This window comes from Mixophyes fleayi, chromosome 7 (assembly GCF_038048845.1).
Source record: "Mixophyes fleayi isolate aMixFle1 chromosome 7, aMixFle1.hap1, whole genome shotgun sequence".
NCBI lineage: Eukaryota > Metazoa > Chordata > Amphibia > Anura > Limnodynastidae > Mixophyes > Mixophyes fleayi.
Window position 1 is genome coordinate 32,776,801 of NC_134408.1, and position 22,035 is coordinate 32,798,835.

The following is a 22,035-nucleotide window of genomic DNA, read 5'->3' on the forward strand; positions in this document are numbered from 1 at the left end:
CCTCATAGGACCTCATTTAGAGTCAGACGCAAAGTCTGTGTAAAAAGTGTAGGAGTGGGAGTGTGCTGCAGCTTGGTAGGGTATTACGAGTGGCAAGCAAACCCCAGTTGCGTCCCACTCTTAATACCCTATGGAGCTGCGAGCAGTTCCTGCAGTTAGCTAACGCTTGCACCACCTAATTCCTGCCGCACAGCTTTAGCCCTGTTTTGACGTGTGTTGCGTCTGCGCCTCACTGCGACTAGGATGTATTTACAAGGTCACAACTTCACAAATCCGTGTTCCTCCCATTCTCTGGCAGCGAGTCGCAAGCTGTCGCAAGTGTTAATTGCGTCCAAGATGCAGGCGGATTTGGGGCTTTCTGCACATGCGTGGTAGTGTTTTTTGGTTAGATGCGCTTATACCGGACTTTGCGTCCGACTCTAAATGAGGTCCATAGTTTGATGTGAGGATCCCAAAGCTACGGGGTTCTCCCTCGGGGTCCTGTAATTTTATTTATGACAGCATGTGTTCCATCTGCTTACGTAACTTTCTAATGTTTTACATTTTCCTATTCGTGAGGTGGAACTAAACCTAAAAGAAGATATTTTGTATGTTACAGATAATAGTGACCTGCATTATATTACTCCTCCCTGGACAGCTCTGTTTACATATATCTACGCCAATAAATCTAATTTATGAAGCACAAACAATGCAGGCTCACACGGCTTCTTTATTTGCGCTCAGGGTCACAACATGGCCACAACATGAATGCGCAAATTGTGTCCCTATAAAAGTGTATAATGAAAGTTAGTTTAAACCACCTCTGAGCATGCTGAAAAATCAGGTCATTTTATCACAGAGAATTGCTGTGTACTCACCTGTAAACCAGGGAAAACCTCCTTAAATTTGCCTTTTCCACCCTGCCATCTCATTAAGGTATAAAACTAGGTACACTCAGGCTTCTTATCCACAAACTTTTGCAGACATTTTGGCCCACACGTCCATAAGTATTTCCATAACATCGACAATTGCTGTGAAGATGTAAGCAAAATGAGTATTTGCTCTTCTCTATGCTCATCAATGTGTCTTACTGACAACAAACGAACTGTCCTGTTAACATCAATGTATGTGTTTGTATTTGTTTTCATAATGACACCGGGTTTTTAATTCAAATCAATGAGGTTATCAGAGAATCTCCTTTATCCTCAGCTCATAACCACCTACCGCTGCCAGTCAGCAAAAAGAGAGATTGTAATAATAATGTAAATGAATACAAATTGCCTAGTTATCTCTTGCACATAATGTATGAACATAGATGCCCCATACTTTGCAATAAGTGTTTTACATGTGTTTGTCTGGTTCCACCATAGCCAACTAGTGAAAGTGTCTCAGTGAAATACTCTGTGTTCTAGAACGATGTGGAACAGCTCAGGTGTCTGGTGAAGTTGGCAGACGCAGTTCATGAAGATATAGAGAAAAGCCAGAATGTGTACAACAAGCACTTTGTCAGGTCAGTTCTGGGGTCTACAGGTTAATAATACTGAGAAGGGATTGTCATAGTACTCTATGGGCTAGATTTACTAAACTGCGGGTTTGAAAAAGAGTAGGTGTTACCTATAGCAACCAATCAGATTCTAGCTGTCATTTATTTAGTACATTCTACAAAATGACAGCTAGAATCTGATTGGTTGCTATAGGCAACATCTCCACTTTTTCAAACCCGCAGTTTAGTAAATCTAGCCCCATATGTATTTTACTTATGTCTGGTTTTTCCTTCGATCCTAAATGTCTAGAAAATAAGGTGTAAAAATAAATTATAGGTACAAGGAGTAAAAACAGTGATTGTTGGGAGCCATTCAACTAGTTATAAAAGTGTAAGTAATGTACCAATTGATGCTGTATGTGATATTAATGATAGAAAAGGTAGAGATGTCTTGGAAATTGCTACATATTTATATTTGCTATATTTACTCTTTTCATGCTGTAGCATATGACAAGTGTTTCTTCTCTCCCTAGTATCGTCAAGGTAGATTACTTTAGTATCACCTACCGGCAGCTAGAAAAACTGGTAAGACCTATTGTTTGGCTATTTCCTATGCTGACAAGAGGCTGACTGACCAATGGGCACTGGCACTTTGGGTTTAAATTATTTTTAACATTAATTTTTTTTTTTTTTTTTTTTTTTAAATTCTTTATTTTGAATGGTCAGACAACAAAAGGTATATACAATACGAAGTCAAAAGTTTATAAAGTATACATAGAAGGACATTAACATTGTAATGGAGTCTAAAGAAAACGTCTTTCGACAACTTGAGAGCTATATTGACCATATTTTCCTTTTTTGCTTTTGTATAAATGTAACAAACAATAATGGAAAAAGTAGAATGGAAGGGGGAGGGGTGAAGGAGAATTAGGAGGGAAGGGGAAGGGAAGGGGAAGGGGAAGGGAAGACCACAAAGGTTGATGCATGAGTGTAATCGGAAAGAAGGTGAAAATATGAATGTTAGAGGATCAGGAGATGGCGGGACAGGAGCAGAGTCCTGCCCGCTGCACACGGGTCACAACGGAGTCGTTAAAGGTCAGAGGGGAACTAGCGTTTTGTGAACCGCCAGGGAGCCCACACTCGGTTGAAAGCGTAACCTCTATCATGTAAATAGTACGTAATTTCTTCCATGGCTGCCACGTGCCAGATTTGCTTTTTAAGGGCCGAGAGAGATGGAAAAGAGCTACGTTTCCAATTAAGGGATTTAGCGGCTGTGAGGATATGTGTAGTTTTCTAGAAAATTTATCAAGGTCTGGAGGAGGATAACAAAGGAGAAATATCCAAGGGTCCCTCGCCACGGGAGCCTCAAATAGCATGTTGATAAAGCCATGGATTGCGTCCTAGAAGGGAGTGATAACTGGACAAGTCCACCAGATGTGTAGCATTGATCCCCTGTGGCCACAACCCCGCCAACAGTCAGGTGACGAGGAGGGGAACATTGAATGAAGACGGGTGGGGGTATAAAAGCAGCGATAATAGATTTTATAGGATGTTTCTTTTAGTTTAGTCGATATGGAGCTTTTAGCTATGCCCAGTCTCATGTGCTCCCAGGCCTCCTCACTCGGGGGGGGGGGGGGCAGATCCTTCTCCCAGTGAGCTTCATGTGAGAGTTGCGGATGGATAGTGGATTCAAGAAAGATATTATAAAGTTGTGATATCATACCCTTATCCATGGGGTGAAGTTTGCAAAGGTTTCCGAATGGGGTAAGGGGACGTAGTAAATATTTGGGTGGTAGGGATCGTAAAAAGTGGGTGATTTGGAAGAACTCGAAAGGGTTAAGCATTCGAGCTGGGGGGATTAATTTTTTTTAAATCCATTTCTGATCTATTGCACACACCTTGGCGTATCATTGTTTTATATGTATGTTCCTGGTTATTTCAGATGAGCTACTGCCCCCTTTAAATGTATTGTACGTCAGTCACTAGACTGTTGCACCTTCTGCAATTTTACCTAGAGTAATAGGATTAGTGAGGACACTCCATGGTTTGATGAACTGTGTGGCTCAGTAATCTTTCAGAATGTTACGATGCCTTGTGTTCTGGTCCTACAGGTGGCTGATGAAGTGAGCATCGCAATGGAAAGCCTGAAGGCTTCAGAGCAAGAGGAGCCCCGTATTAACCACACCATTGGAGAGACATTATTTGAGCTTTACATTACCCTCAATGAACTGAGACGTTTTAGGGATTACCTGCCTTTAAAGTACGTGATTTCATCCTTTGGAAAGTTTGATGTTAGATATAAATAAAATGGCAATATTCATCTTTATTGTTAAAATAAAGCCTCATACTGTCTTTTTATAGGACATTGAATTCTTAATCCCACATGCTAGGCCCACATGCCGTGATCTGTTCATCCGGCACTCCCGCCATTCCTGTCAGCCAATGAGCACATAGACCAATGTGTTTATTAACCGATGTAGCCAACATTACGTATTTCCACTGAGATAATATTACGCAGATCACATGACACAGCAGTTATTATCCTTATGGTATCGCAGAGACAACAAATCGCTGGCCTTGATGGGATTCCACGATCTATTTAAAGTGTCCATCCACACTTGGCTGCAAACTGTGCACGAAAAGACCACTGACCGGATACAACGAGCAGTTGAAGTGGACAAGGTATTGGATAACATAAGAAAATATTGTTTTGTTTTTCTCATGTTTCACCGGCACGGTTTACCACAAATAAGTTATATATCATCTTTATTGTTTTTGACACTGGGGTCCCTTCAAAGCAATAATCAACCATTTTTCTTGTAGCTGAGACCCCAAATCTCATTGTGCCATTGTATGTCATTATCATAAGACCCCAAATGACGATACTAGGACCTCACTTTATATTCCCTATCGAGAGGGTTAACACTTCTGCTCTGAGCCCTAAAACAGGTTACCAGGTTTTTCAGTGACATTTTTTAGAATGTTTACATTGTACATTTGATTATTATATCAGCCCATACAACATTGCAGCAGGACATATGGCCTTTGAATCTTAGTCGCAGCTGCACAGATGTTACAGCCGGAGGCTCCCTTGATGAACAGTTGCTTTATAGCCTCTGTCGGTGACACCGTTTGGAAACAAACATGAAAGAGTCAGATCCTATATTAGGAACTCTTTGGAGTCTGCAAATTCCTTCTCATCTCATTTCTCTCGGGGACGTCTATATTTATTGAACTGAGGATAAAAAAGGAACCAGTGTAAAGTACAGAGGATTTATTAAGGACGAGAGACCCTATCGGAAAGTCTGGTGACATAACTCAGTCTCAGAGTTATTTTTTTAACTTAATACGTTTTTATTGAGTTTTCACAAATTATAAGGAATACAGAGAAATCGAAGGGGGGTACAAAGGGTGGACCAAGCTGGGGGGGTATATAGCAAATTATAAACATATTCAGTCTCCAGCAGTCACAATATTACTTCGTATAATATTAGCTCTTATACATAAAACATGTATGAATAAGCCAATATATAAATACATGTATAAATATATGCAACCTTCTTTTAATGCTTATGCTATACTAGCTTCATAACTTTCCATAATGTTCACACAGTTATGTAGGTGTAAATGGGAGGTCATTATCTCTCTAACTTGGGGGATTATTTATTTAATCATCATCATCTATTTATTTATATAGCGCCACTAATTCCGTAGCTCTGTACAGAGAACTCGCTTACATCAGTCCCTGCCCCATTGGAGCGTACAGTCTAAATTCCGTAACATACACACACACAGACCGAGAGAGTCTAAGGGCAATTTAAAAGCAGCCAATTAACCTACCAGTATGTTTTTGGAGTATGGGAGGAAACCGGAGCACCTGGAGGAAACCCACACAAACATGGGGAGAACATACAAACTCCTCCCAGATAAGTCCATGGTCGGGAATCAAACTCATCACCCCAGTGCTGTGAGGCAGAAGTGCTAACCACTAAGCCACCGTGCTGCCCCCGATATTTCATTGTTCCTAATTTGATTAGTCATTTATTTATGTACTGAGGACATGCCACTTCACCAGGGCAGGAGGCAGATGTGAAATACTTACAATCAGGGGTCTCCATTTTCAAAACTTTGCATTTTAGGTATAATTCTGTTTATATAAGGAAACAGTGGGACTTTCCCGTGTTGGACTAACAACGAAGAATCAGAGGATCTGTAAATAGTTGACCAACTCTATACCCAGACGTGTGTTGAATAGTTGAACAACTATTAGTCAGTTCTCTCTGGTCTGGTGTACAAAGACATTTTATACATGTTAACTAGGAAGAAATCAATGAGATGGGGGATTATTGATATTATTTTATCGACATCATTGATTCTCTTTTTAATTTTGGCAAATTGTAAGTGGGGGCAGCAGGACAGTGGACTATAATAATGTCAGATGGAAGGAATGCCTGGCTCACAGAGCTGTAACACTTAAACTATTCAACCTATAATAAATTGTTCTGCAGTTTGAACTTCTTTTGACATAACCCTCTGTCTACACGTGGCTTGACATCAACTGCAAATTCAAACTGCTGATGACCACTGTGGCACTTCCAGGAGACTGGAGTTTGTAAGTGCTGCTAATTTAGTCTTTACAGCCCACAGATAGTACATACCAATAAATGGACTTAAGTGGAGCAACTCTTTAACCCACTGTGGTGAAATAATTCACTGGCAGGAGTATTATTCCCGAGTGAAGGTATCTGTGATTGCTGTGAGTTTTATGATGATCTTAGGATGTAAGACATGGGAAGTATTGCGGTGTTGACCAGAGAAACTACAGCTTCTATGACAGATATAAGAGTCCAGTTCACTTTTTATATTCCAATCACATTTTCTATAATAATTAACTAATAAAATACTTTATGTAGATTTTTAGTATTTTTTTTTTTACTTTACAATAAAAAAAAGTTACTTAAAAAAAAAAAGTCCGGATCAGCAGCCGATTCATGTGTACACACTATACACATTTACACAACTTACATTCAGATCTGTGCTCTTCATCTGTCATAACCATTATCTGATTAGATTGAAACTCTGCACACCTCATAGAGATCTATGGACACTGCCGGTCCTGAGTGCATACACACTGCAGAATCGGCACAACATCGTTCCATCGCTGAACCATATTTTTAGTCATTTAAAAATCAAATCAAATGATACGATGGGCTTTGTAATGATAATCGTTCATCTTTGGAGCGTACACGCTAATGTGATATCGGGCTGAACGGTCGTTTATTGTGCGATTGGACCAATACTCAGCTGAAAACACTGCAGTGTGTACCCAGCCTTAAGGTCTGTGTAGACTTGGTATATTATCTGGTCGCTAATATATGTCTTTACTGCAGCTATTTTTTTGTTGAACTTTTGTCTATTTTTACAGACATACCAACATAATAAATGAGTAGTAAGTCATGGAATCACAATTGTTCCATGCACAACAACATTATTGAATTAATTGGATATATTAAGCTTTGTTTACAGATGTTTAATGCTATGTTACCATTGTTTCTGCTTGGATAAGCCTTGCCTCTACTTTTTGCTCATGCACGTCTCAGAGTTTGTCTTGGAATCATTAGTGCGCAGCAATTCTGTACTGTCTCTTGTTTGCACAGCTTGAGTATGTGGACTCTCTATCTAAGCACAGCAGCTCGGCAGTGGATGTCACTAACTGCTTCTCACAAATCAAAGAGTTCTGGATACAGCTCGCCTGGCCGGACTCCTCAGAGGCCTTTGCGTTCTTAACCCAGCTTTCTGATGTAAGTTGTAAAACCAAAGTATATATGTAAACAAGTGGCGCTTTGTGGCACATACTGCATCGTGATCGTAGTCTGCTCTTCCTCCCAGTGGTTGTACATTGAGTATGGACTTAGTGGTACTTATAATATTTAGGCAACTATTTTTCTCCAGCTGCTGCGGAACTTCCTGTGCCAAGATTATCTTTATCTTCATCTAGTAACTGTAGTGCTGAAAGTGGCATCGCTGAGCGGAAACGGATTACCAGCTCTCTGCATGCTGCAGCTCTCCTTAATCCTCTCAAAACACAGACACTTCAAGCTCATGGACACAAAACTACAACAGTTAGGGCTAGATTTACTAAGCTGAAGGTTTGAAAAAGTGGGGATGTTGCCTATAGCAACCAATCAGATTCTAGCTTTCATTTATTTGGTACCTTCTACAAAATGACAGCTAGAAACTGATTGGTTGCTATAGGCATCATCCCCACTTTTTCAAACCCGCAGCTTAGTACATCTAGCCCTTTGTGTCACATATATAAATAGAGGACAAACCTGTATGGCTGCAGGCTTAGGTCCCAGTGAAGAAGGAACATCCTCTTCATTTGCCAAAACAATTCAATTCATTAATATTTTTTTCCTTAGCACGTCTATATGGCACACAGCGGTGAAAGTGGGGGTGTATACGGTGGTATGCCATACCGCCTCTTCTCCTCCTGTCTTCATTGTACAACTATCAAATTCCATTCATTACATCCCCATTAAATTTTTCATTCCGCCACTTCTAAATTTGCACTTCGACCACTGATGCCTCGTCTATGCCACAGAGTGACTGCATCTCCATACGGAACACAAAGTTTCCTATTTAAAATTGTAGTTGGAAAATACAGGAGCAACGAGTATAATATAATTAAAGCTTATGTACAAAATGTCAATATCAAACTTATATTAAGGTTGAAAGCAATACATTGGGATTCAAAATCAATCAATTTATATCTTTTGAAGCATCAATTTGCCACACGGTCGGCTAATGCTAATTCTTAGATTAACCATCATTTAGACAATCTGAATTTATACTTCACCTGCTAGTCAGCAACCTCCACCTACTTATTATTAGAATTCATTCTTTTTAACTTTATTGTAAGCTTGATATTGCAATTTTATACATAAAGTACTATTTTATATTAACCTCTTGCTACTGAGTTTTCATGTATACAAAGGACATTCTGTTCCATACATCCATGGAGACCAGGGGGGTATATTTACTAAACTGTGGGTTAGGAAAAGTGGAGATGTTGCCAATAGCAACCAATCAGATTCTAGTTCTCATTTATTTAGTACATTCTACAAAATGACAGCTAGAATCTGATTGGTTGCTATAGGCAACATCTCCACTTTTTGAAACCCACATTTTAGTAGATATACCCCCAGAAGATCAGCAACAACCTTTACATCTCATTAAATTGAAAAGCCAACACACCGTGGATCCTTTGCCTTTTATCTCATTTAAAACAAAATTACATTTATTAATTTATGATAATATATGTAGTTAGCAAATAAGAAACAAGTGGCATTTTTCTTACACATCTCAGTTGAGGTGGCGCCATTTTTTAGAAGACTAAGCACAATAAAAAGAAATCGTATAAACAAACGTCTGTGCAACAAGTGAAGAAAATATACTTTACTTAAAGTTAATTAGGGCTTATTTTTGAGTGCTGTTCTCTTCAAAATGTGTGGTTTAACTTGTCCGTTTTACATTTTAGAATATGTGCAAATCTGCAATATATTATTCAGAAGTGATTAAACGTAAAGTTGACAAAAGCCACCAGTCAGCTGGACAAGCTGTTGTTACAGAGCAGGTAAGCTGTGAGCTGGTGAAGTATAGAGATGTATATTATTCCACCAGGGTCGAAATGTCTGGACAGTATGATGTATGTAACAATAATTAAACACCAACAATGTAATATAATATACATTTAATTACATTTTTTTGTATTGTGTGCAGGGCCAAACTTAAGATTCACTAGACTCAATTTATCCACGGTATTGTTAACTTCCCTCTTGACTATTAACCTCTGTTATTACTGATAACCCCAACCACTAGGACTCTTGTTCTGGCTGTGATAATGATTTAGTGCATACCTGCCTACTCTCCTGGAATTCCCGGGAGGCTCCCGAATTTTGGGGAGTCGGAAGAGTAGGCAAAACTCCCGAAAATTTGGCAAAATTCACGGCAGTGAATGAAGTGGGTGGGGCTTTCAATGCCATGAATTTCGGCTTTCCTATAGTGGGGGCAGGGCTATGGTGACGCAAAATGTCACCACGCCCTCCCCTCCTCCTAGGGCATGTCTGATTTAGTGTCAAGCAAAAACAGTTCTATTACACTTGACTCATATTTCTAGAGGCTGATGTAACATGATACTAGCTGCATGTAATTATTCTGTTTTACACTAAAGAGTTTTATGCCACATATTGCTGGGATATGAAGTGTACCCATGGCCTGCATTTAGTGAAGCAGACAGTTTTCATATTCACCTGAATTAAACCAAAAATTTCACTGACAAAAACTGACCTCATCAGTTGCATAACTAATCCATACTTGGCCACTTTACAGGAACGTCCAGGAAACCCCCGAAATCCAGGTAGGTCTCTCAGGAGAGCTGGTCGGTCTCCGGCATTCCTGCTCACTTCCTAGTGATGTGGGCAGGATGGGAAACTCCATGATGCGAAGTATGAACTGGTGCAAATTTTGGACCTGCCTTTCCCCTTCTCTTACTTCACTAGATTTCACGTTATATGATTCCATACACCCATTCTGTTTCTAGCATACAATGCAAAGTGCATTCTGTTTCTAGTATACAATGCAAAGTGCATTCTGTTGCTAGTATACAATGCAAAGTGCATTCTGTTGCTAGTATACAATGCAAAGTACATTCTGATATGAATAGTATATAGAACTAAGGACATTCTGTTGACTAGTATACAATGCAGAGTACATTCTGATGAATAGTATAGTATAAAGTACATTCTGTTGCTAGTATACAATGCAGAGTACATTCTGATGAATAGTATATAGTACAAAGTAAATTCTTTTGGTTAGTATACAGAGCTGATGTCAACCTGGTGACTAGTGGTCAATGCTAAGCGCCATCTGGTGGATATTGGACAATGTAAAGCCCACTCTGGTGGATAGTGAGCAATTTTGAGCCCACCCTGGTCGCTTCTTGGCAAAGCTTACCCCAATCTGGTGGTTAGAGGGCATATTAACCTGTAATATGGAGGTTGTATTACCTGGCTCCAGCAACAAACAATCACTTCTATCAGTAGACGGATGTTCTCCATTTCCTGTCCTGAACTGAATGCTGATTGGATGCCGGGGTTTATTGCAAAAGTCTAAACAAAGTTCTATCAGGCAGTAATACTATCAGGCAGTAATACTGTTGCCTGACGGCAGCTCAGTCTCGCAGCTGACGCGGCTCTTTCTCCTTCCCCCATGGAGCACCACTTAATTTGCAGCAAGGATTCCTGCCTGCCAGACAAGCAGGAATCCTTGTGGTCATGACCATTCCAAATGTCGTAGATCTACCTAGTGCTTCAGTGATGTCTCTACTACTTGTTGAATTACTACGTCCTAGTGACTGATTTCTGTATGTTCATTCGGTGAGGCAGGTGCATTCGTTTGCCAAAATAACTTTTTTTTAATCCTCTTAGTCTGTCTGACCCCTAAATTGTACTTGCAATGTATACTGGCATCAATTGTAATTTAACAGCTGGAAGACCTTGTCTTTCCACCCCTTAATATTGTCAATAGTCTACATTAGTCTCATCTTTAGTGCTCTCTCATATGTATTTTTGTGCTGAATTTGTTTCACCAGCTCTGTATAATCCTAAATAACATCGAGCATGTGCGAAAATTCATGGGCAATGTCCTGAGAGATCTAGACTGGAAGTCTCTAGAGACGGCGGTGGAACAGTCGTGCGGATCAGATGGGAAACAGCAGGTCCAGAAGGCATTGAGTACCCAGCTTCAAAATATTGATATAGACATGCAGAGAGAGGCCAAGAACATGATCTCACATCTAACCGAAAAGGTATGAAAATCATTATTAATTGTATCTATTAGAAGTACTCTAACATTATCCATAAAGAGTCCAACTTATTCATAAACAGCGATGGATCCATCATTCTAAGAATGTTGTAAACAGGATGAGTGCTGTTCTCTACCATATTACAATAGACGTAAATGAAATGTTACAGATTGGTGATGGATTCAGGGAACTCCTTCCCTGAAGATAAAGTGATTATATTACAAATTCAAATAACTGAATTTGAAAATAGATTTTTTTTTTTATGTTTATGAGAGTATAATTATTCAAATTAGAGATGCTCGGTCTCGGTTTTCTGAAGACCAAGTCCACCCGAACCTAGGGGATCCGAGTAGGCTCGCGAGCCGGCTCTGTACTTTCACGCGTCCTCGGATCTGAATCGAGGCAAAACGTCATTGTTGCATTGCCGGATCTTGCGGGTTTTGGATTCCATAAGTACCCCAGGAGATCCAGCGGCATTGCTCACACAGAAACATGGGTAGAAGTGTTCTGGTCACTCTCCATTCTCCAGTGACATTGCTCAGTGCCATTGCTCACACAGAAACATGGGTAGTAGTGTTCTTGTCACTCTCCAGTCTCCAGTGCCATTGCTCACAAAGAAACATGGGTAGTAGTGTTCTTGTCACTCTCCAGTCTCCAGTGCCATTGCTCAGTGCCATTGCTCATACAGAAACAGGGGTAGCAGTGTTCTTGTCACTCTCCAGTCTCCAGTGCCATTGCTCATACAGAACAGGAGGGGTAGCAGTGTTCTTGTCACTTGACAAAATTGACTGGAGATGACTGGAAACTAATGTTATTGAGGTTAATAATAATGTAGGAACAAAACAGGAGCCAAATTATGTGATTTTAGAAAAAAAATAGGGATTTTTACAAAAATAAAATAGGGATCCAAAACCAAAACACACGAGTTAATCCAGATCCAAAACCGAAACCAAAACACAGTCATTGAACATCTCTGATTAAAATGACCAAAACAGACATTGAATTGATTCATTTACTGCGACCATTAGAAATCGATCTGATTTGTCAGCATATATTCCTGAAGTACGGTATATATAATCCATTCACAAACGTTTTTCCTGCCTCTGCAGATGATCGGTGACATAAAGAAATATATACAACATATAAGCTTGTCTCCAGACTCCATTCAGAATGATGAGGTATGTATCTAAGTTCTGTACCGTCTAACATTGCCCCTCTTACTAGATAATGTGTAGGATGAAATAGCCGGGTTATCAGTGAAGATAGTTTGTGAGTGTTTAATATGGTTTGTGAGAGTTGAAATATTGAATCTTTATAATAATTTCAACATATTAATAGTTAATGCATTGCTTTTAAATTACAATGGAAGATAAAGCACAATTGGGTAAAATTAACCAAATAAATAGCTAAAAGTTTAGTTAACGTTTTTTAGGTAAAGCTGTATAACTGGTTGTCCAAGTGGCGTAGGCACCCCAATTCTCTTCTGCGGCACACGTGTTTCCTTAAAAAAAAATTTTTACATCTGGTGCAGTACCATTTGTGGACAGCAGATTGTGCTTATTTTTTTAGACCCTTGTCTGCAGTGCGTTTTAAACTATTATTATGCACTTTGGACAGTATAGCAACCAATAAGAACTTTGCTTTCATTTTGTAAACGGAACTAAAAAACTGACAACTAAAATCTGATTGGCTGCTATGAGTGACAGTACATTTGGCAGATTATACCACATTATTAAATAAACCCCATAGGCTGGAAGCAATGTAACCTAAGTAATAAACCTGCCATTATTGCTGCATTGGGTTCAGGTTTGTTAAGCACTTTGGTGTATTTTTAGCATGCTGTCAGAGTGATTGCTATCATGTTTACGAAGAACTCCCCAAATATGAAGGATAATTATAACGATCATCATAATTAATTTGGACTTTACAGCTCATTCATTCAGACGTCAGTAATTTATCTGTCATTTTAATCACTGACATATGGTGTGTAATCTGTTTCAGGCTGTGTCTCCCCTAATGAAATATCTTGATGACAAATTAATTATACTAAGTGAAACCTTGGTGAAGGAAAACCTGTACAGGTAAGAAAACGATTGTCTCGTACATCTCATCTCAGTCCATTAATATACAGGTGAAGAACAGGAAGAGGTTACAATCTGCAGCGACAGAGTGCTCAGGATAAATGGTCATGATCGGAAAAGCGATTCAGTAATTAGTTTCACATTGTGAAGATTAGAAGACAGTTTTCACCTTTGAATTTCTTGGAATCTGTTCATTTTTTATAAAATGATATCTGTTCTGTTTGCACAATTTCCCCATGGAATGTTGTGTTTTCCAGAGTGTGTGACTGGCTGTTAGTTGTTGTGTCTCCTGAGGCCACCAACAGACGCACATTTAAATGTCCACCCACTCCTCATATATCGAGATAAGCTGCGGATGAGTGATGAGATTCATTCACAAACACTGGCTGATCTGATAGGTTGCCAGATAGGAATTAGATAGGTATTCAAATTTTCTCTCCTGCTTGGGAACATATACATATCCCACTGGACTGCAATTAGAAGGGTAATGTAAAGGATTCTGTGGTGCTGCTATTTGGCCAGAAATAGTTTCCTACTTTATTTAAAAATAGCCTGGTCATTATCATTATTAGAGCGCCAAGGTGGACTTCCCGTAGAGACCAAGCAGCAGGTTGGTTTGTGATTGGCTATTCATCTTTATAACCTGTAATGGAAGCACTACCATCTAATCAGGGAGTAACAACCACGTAAGCTTATGTCAGTTTCCCACGGCCTCTAATTAATATTAATATCAGGACCACAAGATGTAAAATTACTGATGGTCAGTGTAAGTTAACCCCTTGTGGGCCACCTCTGTACTACCTAAGTAAGTATCCATTCTAAGTGAGATCTCAGAGAGATCCCTCCCTCCCTATGCTGGTTCCTCAACCCGTCACAATTATTACTGGTTGCATTATCTCTGATTAAAGCTGAGCTTTGTGTAAGGTTATTCCTAGTGTCACGCCGCATGGAATCTCTAATCATCTTTTGCTATTTTAGTAGAGAAACCAATCTTCCTGTAATCACCTGTGGTCTTCTAGGGAATGATATTAAAGTACATTATAACTTAATGTATATAATTTCTAATGAGCTGTATATAGCTGCAGGGGTCTTGCTAGGCTCTGGCTCTGGCACCCAAGTCACAGTTAGCAAGTCTCAAACACGGCATCTCATGTTACTGAGTCATTTTTGAATAGTTTATAGTGTTTTTTTTATTTTGTTTTTGACTGCCACAATTGTGTGACTCCAGAACTGGTACAAATATACTAAACAGAACTTTACCTCTTTATATTAGTGTCACTTGGCTTTAGAGAATCAATCTGCTTAGTAACAGTTATTTAAATGGCACCTGTATACCCCACATAGCATTACAATTGGATACTTAGCTCTCTGTCAGCTTTGCTGAATAGGATGTTAGCCCAGGTTTCAAGGCTTACTCACAGATTGTCAACCTCAATTCACGCTATGAAAGAGACTAGTACCCAATAATCCTCTTTAATATACTTTCAAACTGATGCAGTTATTCAATGTTTATCTTAAATGGTTGGATCTCTGAGGATTTGTTTCACAACAGTAAATATTGAATTCAATCAAAATAGCACAGTGCCACGTCACAGTGACGGTGCGCTGACATTTATTGCATATACACCTCTCATTGTCTTTTCCATAGGGTCCTCGAAGCTCTCTGGTGGCTCCTGTTGAAATTCATTATTGATGCTGTGGACTCCAACAGAGGAGTGTCTGTAGAGTTCTATGGACGGTTCTATTATACACTGGAGGTAAATAAGTCCATAATATACAATACTAAATGAAAAAGATCTATTTTCAGTTTGGTCCTACACGTACTTAGGGATACTATGGGACACAATTAGGGTGTACGTACTCATACATTTAAATTGAGATGTTGCTATCTATAATATAAATGCTTAGTGGCGTGTGTTAGTCTGTGTGTGTGTGTGTGTGTGTGTGTGTGTGTGTGTGTGTGTGTGTGTAAAAAATAAAACCAAGCTGCAGCGCCACCTGCTGGGCGGAGTTATACACTGACCTACTAAATTCTTAGTGTGTGTGGGAAAAAAAATTCAGAAAGGGCTGAAATTTGGTATACTAAGATGTTTTTAATTTGTTAATTTAATTTGTTAATTGTTAAAAGTATTTATAAAGATTTAAAATATATATATATTTCTTGAAGGAGAAGTGACAGTTGGGAGTGGTTGGTGGTTGCCGGGGGTGACAGTGGGGAGTGGTTGGTGGTTGCCGGGGGTGACAGAGTGAGAGGAGTGTGATACTCAGGACCGCTGAGAGAGATCCCTGTGTCTGGATAGACATCTGGATAGATGTGGCGATGAAAATGAAGGATGAGGTGATGGAGAAGAATTATGAGGTGGTGACATGTGGACAAAACCACGTTAAAAAAGGGCGCTTACGTCGGGAAGTAACGCTCTTCCCCTGAGGAGGCCTGGGCTATGGCCCAAATGCATGACAAAAACCTTTTTAACACCTTAAGTAGCTTGATTTGACTAGAATGCATGAGTATCATGCACGGGTTAACTTGTAATATATATATATATATATAATCACGCATCACATCTGAGAGGGATAAGGGTCTTCAGGTGCCCTTTCTCTGTTAGGGGGATAACTACACATCCCTGACTCCCGAAGCTATACGCTGTTTAGGGGTGAGGGTCTTCAGGCCCACCGACACCGCAAGCCTCAGGTGGACCCTTTTCTCCCAAATCTTACCTGAGAGAACTGGATCTTTGGCTCCCCTTAGAAGGAGGACTTGGGGATAGGGCTGCTCAATAAATTAAAAAATTAAATGCTTTAGTGCTACGTGCCTTACTCTGTGCACATGGTGTTATCCCAACATCAGTGCATTTTCGGACACCGCTGGCTAGGGCAGCACCGAGGGCACATAGCAGATTGGGTGAAAGAGACCGCCCTCTTGGCTAGAAGACCACGTGACAGCTTATCGCATAGAAGGGGTACCTTTAGCCCCACTGTGTACATAAACAACTACACATGATCATAGCTAAAAGGATATGTTTCATAATTTAATATAGGGTAGAACAGCCATCCCCTCATAAAGCACTTTGCTGTCTGTGCCGTATCTTGCATTAAATAGCTTTTTACATGCTTAAATACTGACCTTACGCCAATGAACGCAATTACATGCAATTCACATCCAAACACAAATGACATTTACGACTTGAAGGGCTGAACGGTGACGGGAAGAGGCAGACGGACGTAGGCAATCTACAGTGAGGGCAGGCTGACGCACTTCTGGCCCATTCAAGTCCTGGGTTTCCCTTAATCATGCTTGTTTCAGCTGTATCATGTACACCAGCTACAAGTGCCGACTGGTAGTGATGACTGTCACTGCATAGTCTTTGTTTGGAAAAGTACACATATGTGTGCTATTAACTAGCACAGAACATCTGTATGTAAGTAAGATAGACAATAACAATGCATTGTATGTACAGTACGCATTAAGGACATCTTTATTTATGTATTTAAGTCAAGAAAATTCTGAAAAAATTACAAACAAGACAAAGCGCACCAAACATAGTGTAGTATTATCAATTATTTAAAAAATTGATCATTGAAATAATTAATAATACTATGTTTGGCATTCTTATTCTTGTTTGTGTATTCTAGATTCATACCTGGAACTGGTATCTGAGACAAGAGCAGCCTACTGTATGGTGTTAATTTTATTCTATTTGTTTATCTGTATTATAAATGATTATTTTGTTAATCACCTACCACTATACATTTTATTTCTGAGATATTTTTATCAATTATACAATTATATATTATACTGTTCAGCATTGCTAATTTATTTTATAATAATTATTTGTATGAATTTTGATATATATAATATATATAACCTTATAGTGCATATATGCTTGTGTGTATACTGCAGTCTGTTCTGTCTTTTTTAGCATACGACAAGTACTGTTTAGGCAGAGCGTACTTACACCCAGATTCATATGGAAACACATCTCGAGATCTACTTGAATTTGAATGTGGTCAGAACTACACTCAAACTCCTTGCAAGTTGAATTCAGTATGAATCAGGCCCAATATGTCTGCATTGTTTGCTTGTCTCAGGAATGGGCAACCTTATGCACTAAAACTAATGCTAAATTTATGACTGAACTACATCTCCCGTGATCCTCGGGCAACAACTAGAAGACAGAGGACCTGGTTCCTTAAGGCACGCAAATCGAACTTAAATTGCGTTTTTTTTAAAAACACATCTGCATTCAACTAGGAGCGGATCCGAAGATTCTTCTGTTCTAGAATACGGGTCTAGGTCCACTCTGCTCTAACAGACAAAACACTACAGGATACGTCCAATACATATGTGGAATATAAAGTCCCACAAGAATGCACAGGAATAAAAAAGTTTTCAATGACAGTCACCTGTAATAATATAGTCATTCATTTTTTTTCCAATTTTTTTCAATCCAATACATTTATCATGGTGTCCTTAATGTCTACTGGACATAAAATGCATTTTTACAGTTGCTCCTGACTGCCAACGCATGTTCTAGCATATATATACAGCTGTCATTACTAGTAATCAGCACTTACACCTGACCTGTAGCTAGTGCAAGTGGAACGACAGAAAAACACGTACCTTTGAGATGGCCAAAGCTGGAACTTGGCACGACCTTACTGTACATTGACTACAGACATATGCCCAATCTATTCCCCGTTTCGCCCTTGAAATTGTAGGCTATCCTAAGGGTCCTTTGCGCTCCAAGATTAATTGGAAGTTGCTGGGTTCACTGGCGTATAGTCCAGTTCTGGGGAAGCGCAGAGAGATTTTACGCATATATGACACGTATCAGCATTTACGTTCCTTAATGAATCAGGTCCAGAGTGTTCAAATGAGCAGAGATTTCTTACCATAATGTCTGGCAATGTGCACAGCCAAGCATCGTAGCGATATCCGGTAGCACCACACAGTCAATTGAATCTCTCCATATTAGTCTATTCCTGTTTCTATTCCATGTGCACTGCCAATATGCTTTTCTCAAAACAGAGTAACCATTACCCAGTATAGTGTCTACATCACTTAAATCTTTCACTAGTTTCTACCTTTCTCATAAAAATGTAATAAAAAATAAAATAGGATGAAAAATACATTTGATGGAAATAAAATAAAATGATCTTCATAAATACAATAACACTGTTTTACAACGCAAAACAAAATTATGTACTACAAAAAATGAAATACTTAAGACAAACACAGAAATGAAGGAACTTACTCACTCCAAAACTCTTCTATTATGCTCCATTGAGACATTCTAATTAAGAATTATATCAGGAAATAATAAACATTCATCGTGTACTCGCCAAGTGATAGATCCAATCTGATATGGAAAATAACAAACAGCATGATGATTCATTGGCTTGTAATACCACACTTAGCAGAAATAAATGAAACTCAAACAGAACTAGAGATGCTCAGGCTCGGTTCCCCGAGAACAAAACACACCCGAACTAAGCACAACCGAGTACCGAGTTGAGCTGGCTCAGTACTTTCGTGCAGCCTCCGAATTGAAAACGAGACAAAACGTCATTGTTACATCTTCGGATCTCCGATCTCTCGAGTTTTGGATTCTATAAGTACCGCCCTCCACGGCGATCCAGCGCCATTTCACAGAGGGACACAGAAAGGGTAGCACAGTTCTTGACAGTCTCTAGTGCAGTTGGGCAGCGTCATAGGTAGACAAGAAAATGGAGGGATAGCAGTGTTCTTCAAAGTCCCATTGCTCCATTGCTAATTGTCATTGCTGAAATAGAAATAATAGGTCTGGCAGGCTTGGTCTTCTAAATCTGCAGTCACATTGTACAGTGTTATATAGGTAAAACACAAAGAGAAGAGCTCCATTGCTAATTGCTATTGCTGAAATACAAATAATAGGTCTGGCATGCTTGGTCTTCTAAATCTGCAGTCACATTGTACTGTGTTATATAGGTAAAACACAAAGAGGAGAGCGCCAATGCTCCATTGCTAATTGTGATTGCTGAAATAGAAATAATAGGGCTGGCAGTGTTGTTCTTAATCTGTGGTCACATTGTACTGTGTTATCAAAATGGATTCACAGCAGTACACAGAAGACCAGGAGCTCCAAGCAGGTGCTGGCACCAGTCATGAGGATAGTAATCCCTCTATGTCATCTGCTAAAGCCTATGTTAAAGTGCATAGTGTTTTTAAGTTAGTGAAACAAAAATGCATGTGCAAGGTGCTAAAACCATTCGAAGTAATCACCTGTGAAGTGAGTTCAGACACTGCTAGCTTGAGTCAAGTCATTCCCTTAATTAGACTTTTGGAAAAGCAGCTTGAGAAACTGAAGGTTAAACAAAGCAATTACACTAAGTATGTCGCACTTGTAGATCAAGTACATTATTCGCTTTGCCAGGATCCAAGAGTTATAAAAATCTTGAAATCGGATCACTACATTTTGGCGACTGTGGTTGATCTTCGGTTTAAGAGCTATGTCTTCTCTTTGTTTCCAACTGACCCAGATCTGAAGAGATGCAAGGAGCTCTGGAGAGCAAGATGACAGCTCAAGTGTTATGTGACAGGACGGCATCTCCGCCTTCAGTTTCTCACTCAACTGCTGTAGGAAAAACTTAGCTTTCCCAAGAGACCCAGGGATGATGCAGATGACTCAGCACAACATTTTGACATCTGGGGGTAAATGTATGAAGCTCCGGGTTCTTCAACACCCGCGAGTTTGGCGTCTTCAGCTCTCAAATTTAAAGCGGCGTTGCCTTGTAAAGGGAAGTTTCCCTTTACAAGGCAGCGCCGCTTTAAATTTAAGCGCTGAAGATGCTGAACTCGCGGGTGTTGAAGAACCTGGAGCTTCATACATTTACCCCCTGGTCTGGTCTAAAAAAATTGACCAAAAAACGTGACACCTCTGCCGTAACTCCACCTGATCCTAGTATCAACATCCAAAGGATGGTTGAGGATTATTTTAATGACAGCATAGAAATAGACACATCAGACAGTCCCTTTACATACTGGGAGGAAAAAATGAGAGTTTGGAGACCCATGTACCAACTCGGTTTGCACTGCCTAAGCTACCCACCCTCCAGTGTATACTCGGAAAGAGTTTTCAGCACAGCCGGAAACCTTGTCAGCGATCAGCGTAGGAGACTACTTCCTCAAAATGTGGAAAAGATGATGTTCATAAAAATTAACTTCAATTTCCACGAGGAAGGCCTTTCCCGCCAATTACATCAAAATACTGAGACTTCTGTAATGGAGGATTCCAGCGGTGATAAATTAACAATGTGTGAGGATGATGTACAAACTGTTGAGGGTGAGGATGAGGCTGAGGATGATGAGGACAACATCTTGCCACAGTAGAGTTCATTAACAGCACTGTTACCTTAGGTGCCTTAAGCCCATTGTTAGCATGTTTTGTGGGGGCCCAAACAAACCAAGCACATCAGCCTCAAAAGTGGCACTCCTTGTCGCTGAAGTGCTTGGTTTGTTAAAGTGTGCATGTCCTTTTTAAGATCCAACATAAGGGTGGGTGGGAGGGCCCAAGGACAATTCCATCTTGCACCACTTTTCCTTTCAGCTACCTCTGTGTGCCAATGTTACCTACATGTGCTAAATACTGTTGTGTGCTTTGCAAAAAATATTAGACACCCATTCATGATGCAGATGACTCAGCACAGCATTTTGAAATCTGGTCTTGTCTACTGTAAAAGAATGGACCAGAATTAGTGACACCTCTGCTGTAACTCCACCTGATCATACTATCAACTATCAACATCCAAAGAATGGTGGAGGATTATTTAAAAAAAAATTAAACGGTAGAAGGACAACAGTTTTATTAACAAAGAACAACATTACTTGCAGAAGTAATGTAAGCATGGATATCTAAATAGATGTGTATATGTATTACCTTCCACTTTGCTGCTGTTTCATCAGTATTGTACAAAGTGTTTGTAATCTGCACTTTACGTCAAAGGTACCTAACTATATTCTAATTTTTTTTGTGAATTGGGGCTGATTCGAAGCTCAGTGAAGAACTTGCTTTTTGTTCTGAATTACAATGGCTCTTTTTAGTGCATTTTCTGGCACCCTAGATTGGTCTGGGTGTGATAAAAGCACACATCCCGGGGGGGAGGGGAGGTCAGTGCTCGTCGCCATGTATTAGCTGTAGAATTAGCACAGTTATCCAAGGAACGGGTGGAGCGATCAAATGAACTATAACTGACTTCATGATACAAGGACAATTCCATCTTGCACCACCTTTTTTTCTGCCACTGCTGTGTGGCAATGTTTCCTAGATGTGCTAGGAACTGCCGTGTGTTTGAGTCTTTGCTCTGTCGCTTAGCATCCAGCCAGGTCGCTGCAGTCTTTGTTTGAAAAGTGGATGAAAATAATTTTGTGACTTGTAAGATGGTCCAAATTGACTGCAAATGACTTGAAATTAGTGTTATTGAGGTTAATAATAATGTAGGGGAAAAAAAGCAAAATTATGTTATTTTAGCAAAAAGATATGGATTTTAGAAAAAAATAGGGATCCAAAACCAAAACATGCAAGGGCGGTTTTGCCAAAACACAAAGTTAATCCAGATCCAAAACCAGAACACGGGGGTCAGTGAACATC

The 22,035-nt window shown here is 39.7% G+C and overlaps 1 protein-coding gene across 1 annotated transcript in view; it reads left to right on the plus strand.

Moving 5' to 3' along the window:
* Positions 1-22,035, plus strand: part of BAIAP3 (BAI1 associated protein 3) — a 216,230-nt gene that overhangs the window by 174,233 nt on the left and 19,962 nt on the right. Inside the window, exons 19-28 of the mRNA XM_075179602.1 lie at positions 1,392-1,489; positions 1,996-2,047; positions 3,574-3,722; positions 4,021-4,144; positions 7,120-7,263; positions 9,003-9,098; positions 11,115-11,330; positions 12,437-12,505; positions 13,329-13,408; positions 15,057-15,165. Coding sequence (XP_075035703.1) covers positions 1,392-1,489; positions 1,996-2,047; positions 3,574-3,722; positions 4,021-4,144; positions 7,120-7,263; positions 9,003-9,098; positions 11,115-11,330; positions 12,437-12,505; positions 13,329-13,408; positions 15,057-15,165 — 1,137 coding nt within the window. The remainder of the gene's footprint in view (positions 1-1,391; positions 1,490-1,995; positions 2,048-3,573; positions 3,723-4,020; positions 4,145-7,119; positions 7,264-9,002; positions 9,099-11,114; positions 11,331-12,436; positions 12,506-13,328; positions 13,409-15,056; positions 15,166-22,035) is intronic.